The sequence below is a fragment of the Diuraphis noxia genome, unplaced genomic scaffold, assembly GCF_037042655.1.
Source record: "Diuraphis noxia isolate RWA-SAM2 unplaced genomic scaffold, SU_Dnox_SAM2 contig0004, whole genome shotgun sequence".
NCBI lineage: Eukaryota > Metazoa > Arthropoda > Insecta > Hemiptera > Aphididae > Diuraphis > Diuraphis noxia.
This window is the reverse complement of record NW_028301714.1, coordinates 4,243,675-4,248,633: the sequence shown is the minus strand read 5'-3', so window position 1 is coordinate 4,248,633 and position 4,959 is coordinate 4,243,675. Positions and strand designations below refer to the sequence as shown.

General features: G+C 27.7%; 1 protein-coding gene across 1 annotated transcript; it reads left to right on the top strand.

The window, feature by feature from the left end:
* Window positions 1-726: 726 nt before the first annotated feature.
* LOC149055512 (uncharacterized) lies at window positions 727-4,053 on the top strand. The gene is made up of 3 exons (XM_089227515.1): window positions 727-1,729; window positions 1,828-3,494; window positions 3,568-4,053. The coding sequence occupies exons 1-3, from the start codon at window positions 1,192-1,194 to the stop codon at window positions 3,637-3,639; spliced, it is 2,277 nt and encodes a 758-aa protein (XP_089083641.1). The 5' UTR covers window positions 727-1,191; the 3' UTR covers window positions 3,640-4,053.
* The last annotated feature ends 906 nt before the right edge of the window (window positions 4,054-4,959 follow it).

The following is a 4,959-nucleotide window of genomic DNA, read 5'->3' as shown; positions in this document are numbered from 1 at the left end:
CGAAATAAACCATAATTCCACTCTGAACCTATAAGACATTTGAACAGTCGTATTAAATTTGCATTCGCGATGGCGCAAAATATTGGAAAACGGTTAATGATGAACAGTATCGATCGTGGAGCACACTGCAGTCTTAAAATGTACATGTAAACAGTGTTGGTGGGAATAATGAGCGAGATAATATATGTATTGTTATCGTGATCGGTCGTAGGCCAATTGAAAGTCGAAAGTCGGCGAATTTATATTCTTGAATTTATTGTTTTATACCGTCTTATACGTATATATATATAAAACAATTTTATCGATAGAATATTAAGGTCAAGGTTATTAGATAATATTTACCAACATTTCAAATTGAGATGTTCAAAAATATTTTGTTAGTAGGGTATCTATGACTGAAACATTACGCAAATTAACATAAATATGTATATATAATATATATATATATATTAGGGTGGTCCTTAGTTATAGAAGATAAAAAAAAATATTATTGTTTTTATTGCTGGACCCTCCCATTTTTTTTATTATCATATAAAATTTATATGGAAGAAATTTGGGCATAACTACTCACCCCCTTCCCGTGCCCCAAGAGACTTAAATATAGGACAGAGGGTAGTTAAACGGTTTTTTACATTTTATTCGAAAACTATAAGATTTATCATAAAAATGTATTGAACTTAAATTGTAGAACAAATTAAGTTCTATAAAAAATGTATTTACAACATTTTTCGTAAATCTATTATACTATATAATAAATAATAAAATATAAAATATTTGATTTATTTGGGAAAATACACCACCTTTTGTAATTAATTATATATTATTATTTATTATTATTAAATTTATATATACATCATTTCATAGATAGTAACTGCAGATGAAATTTGGTCTGATAAAATTATTATCGACATTTATATTAACATGGGAATATTGTATATACCATTTAGTTAATACCTATTTTATTGAGTCCAATAACTCAGTTATCTTATCAATTATTATATATTGCGATTTATCTTTAAATAGTTTCCATAGAATTTGTGAATATTTTCTGTTAGTCAACCCGTGATCGTCGTAACGTCATGTAATGTGTATTGTGTATGATATTAATGATATTAATTTATTGTTTCTATTTAAAGTTAAGTTTTTAAATTGTTTTTTTGTATTTATTAAAATTTTCGACGTTTGTTAAAAATGCCACGAAAGACAATATATTTGATTGGATCAATGGATAATCAAATTCTCGGCAGTAAACTACCTACACTAAGAGACTGTATGAAAGTTTTATTTTTTAATATGCGAATAGTGAAAATGAATTTGTCAGAAAGTGCATATTTAGCTATTGACGAATGTATCATATTCTGGAAAAAAGCACGAATTCCAATTAAAGATCGAGCAGATTGTATGAAGAAATTAAAAAAGTCGTATGAATTATGGCGAACTCTCGATAAACATAAAGAACGGAAAAGTGAAACATACAAATCTCAGATTAAAGAGTTTGAAAAACAATTAGACAGCTTATTTGACATAGCACATGCAAATGCATTTGACATTATGAAAATCGAAATTGATAAAGAATTTTTACGTTCACAAAGAATGCCAGGTCGTCCAGGTTGTTTGCTAGGAGTTGATATGCAACTTATGAAAAAAGAAAAAAGACAAATTATTAGAAAAAATAAAGAGGCAACAAAACGACGAAAATATGAAGCTGAACTTTCAAATATTGAACTAGGTAATTATTAAAATTTTAATACTGAAAAACATTCAACTACCTATTGTAGCTTTTCATTTATTGATCATATTATACATTATTTTATTATTATATTATAGTTGAAACACCGGCATTCACTAGTTCCGAGGAAGAGGAAGACCCAGAATGTAGTTTACATTCAGAATATGAAGAAATTGAATATATACCGGGTTCATCTGGAGTACAAAGAGCAACCAAATCAATCATGACATCTAGGCTTTCCGCAGCTTTAGACAAGTGTAAGGTCAGTGATAGAGACGCAGTACATTTATTAACAGCATGTATAGAAAGTCTTTCTTTAAATCCGGCTAATTATATTATTAATAGAACATCTATTAGAAATAGCAGAGAAAGTATTCGAAAAGAAATTGCAGAAAAAGTTCGTTCAGATTTTGTTAGCTTAAATGTAGATTTTGTTATTGTACATTGGGATACAAAATTACTTCCTGGCTTAACTAATCAAGAAAAAGTTGATCGTCTTCCAGTAATTGTCTCAACGCCAAATGGAGAACAACTTCTTGGAGTTCCAGAAATCCCATCAGGAACAGGAAGTGAAATATCATCAGCTGTATATGATTCTTTAGAAAAATGGTCTTTGCTTGATAAGGTACAAGGTTTTGTATTTGACACTACTGCATCAAATACCGGCAGACTAAATGGGGCATCTACACTTTTGGAGCAGAAATTGAACAGAGACATTATTTATTTTGCTTGTAGGCATCACGTTTCGGAGTTGATTATCCAGGCTGCATTTAACGAGGCGAAATTATACGTATCGTCTGGACCAATCATACCAATCTTTAAACGCTTTCAAAATTCATGGAATAAAATTGATAAAACAAAAATATTAGTTTGGAATACAAATAAAAATTTTGAAAAAATAATTTCCCCAATACGTGAAGAAATTGTTTCATTTTGTTTAAAAAAAATTACCGAAGACCATCCTAGAGACGATTACAAAGAATTAATTGAACTAGTTATTATTATACTTGGAGAAACTCCACCTGGTGGCATGAAAATTCGTCGACCGGGTGCATGTCATCAGGCAAGGTGGATGGCAAAATGTATTTACTGTCTGAAAATATTTTTACTACGAACTGAATTACAAATTAAAAAAAATGAAGAAAATGCTATAGTGCGAATTAGTGCATTTATTGTTAAAAATTATATTAAATATTGGTTTACAGTTACAAATGTTAGCGAAGCACCATTTAACGATATACATTTTATACGAACTTTAAACGAATATAAAAGTGATGATAAAAAAATTGCAGATGCGTGTTTGTCAAAATTTTTAAATCATTTATGGTACCTAAATGAAGAATGTGCCGTATTTGCTATATTTGATGAAAGGATTTCATTTGATGTCAGAAAAAAAATGGCTGACAAATTGTTGAAGTACCAAGAACAAATAGAATTAACACCAGGATTGGAAGACGAATTTTTATCAGGACCAAAAAAATTATGTTTGAAGTTAGAAGACGTGGACGAATTTTTAAATAAAGAACTACCTGTGAATTTGTTAAGTTATAAGTCATATAAAATATTTAAAAGATTCGGAATTTCTTCGGAGTACCTGAAAATGAACCCAACTACGTGGAATGATAATTTTGCATACCAGTCTGCAAAAAGAACAATAGATTCGTTACAAATCGTTAATGATACAGCTGAAAGGGGAGTAAAGCTTATGGAGGATTTCAACGATAAATTCACTAAAAATGAAAACCAAAAACAATTTTTACTTCAAGTGGGTTACAAAAAGTTTTATCTATAATAAATGTAATTTTATACAACTAATTGCATTATGTATTTAATTTTAGGTTATTCAAAAATATAGAAAAACGTATGAAAAATGTACAAGACAAGTTTTGAGTACACCATTTGAAGATTAAACTACTTAGAAATACAACTTAAATTAATTGGTTTATTATTACATACATTTTATTAATATTATACATTGAAACAATTGCAAAAAAAATTCAATTCTGTCAAAAAAACCAAAAGAAATTAATTTTTAGGGGGAAATATTAGATTTACGAAAAATGTTGTAAATACATTTTTTATAGAACTTAATTTTTTCTACAATTTAAGTTCAATACATTTTTATGATAAACCTTATAGTTTTCGAATAAAATGTAAAAAACCGTTTAACTACCCTCTGTCCTATATTTAAGTCTCTTGGGGCACGGGAAGGGGGTGAGTAGTTATGACCAAATTTCTTCCATATAACTTTTATATGATAATAAAAAAAATGGGAGGGTCCAGCAATGAAAATTCAAAAGTGTGAAATTAAGGACCACCCTAATATATATTTATATATATATATATATATATATAAGATATCCATATATCTATTATAAAATACTAAATAGGTTGAAAATGGTTTGAATTTCATTAGTACCTATTTATTAAATATATAAAGTATTGGAAATTGAAATTGAATCGCTTTTTCATTTGATAATATATGCAGTCAAAGATCACTACAAATATTTTTGGTAGACAGGCATTTTTTTTTTTTTACACAGATTTTATTATAGACAGTAAAATAAAAATCATGATAAATGGTTTGCATTTTACTGTCTTCAAGCTATACCAGAAATACTCATTTTACCTTTTCTCGATAATATTTCACATAAAAGATTAAACCCACGTACGTTGCGCCAGCCCGGCCCATTTCGAAATATTGGAAAATTTTTGCACCAATATTTAGCATGTAATTAGCATGAATTTGCATGACTAAAATTAGAATTTTCATGATATTGGGTTAACGGTTAAATCCAAAATTTGATGAGCCCGGCCCAATAGAAAAAATATAGATATCGAATATATAAATATACCAATATTTAGCACGCCATTCGCATGAATTCGCACGACAGTCGCCAGAATTCGCACGACCCTCCTTCCACCCGGAAAAAAAAATTTATAAAAAAAATATATTTATGAAAATCAATTTTTTAATAAATAATGCAAATTATAAAAAATATATTTAATAAAAAATTTAAATTATATTTTAAATAATTGATTTTTATAAATATATTTTTTTATACATTTTTTTAAATTCTTTATTATTTTTATTTATCTATTTATTTATTTTATTTTATTTATCAAATATTAATTTTTTATTCAGTTTATTTTTTATAAGGTATATATTGAAGGTTAAAGATGAATAAAAAAAAGCGGGTAAGTCATGGATGTCACTCTGCTGGGTAGAA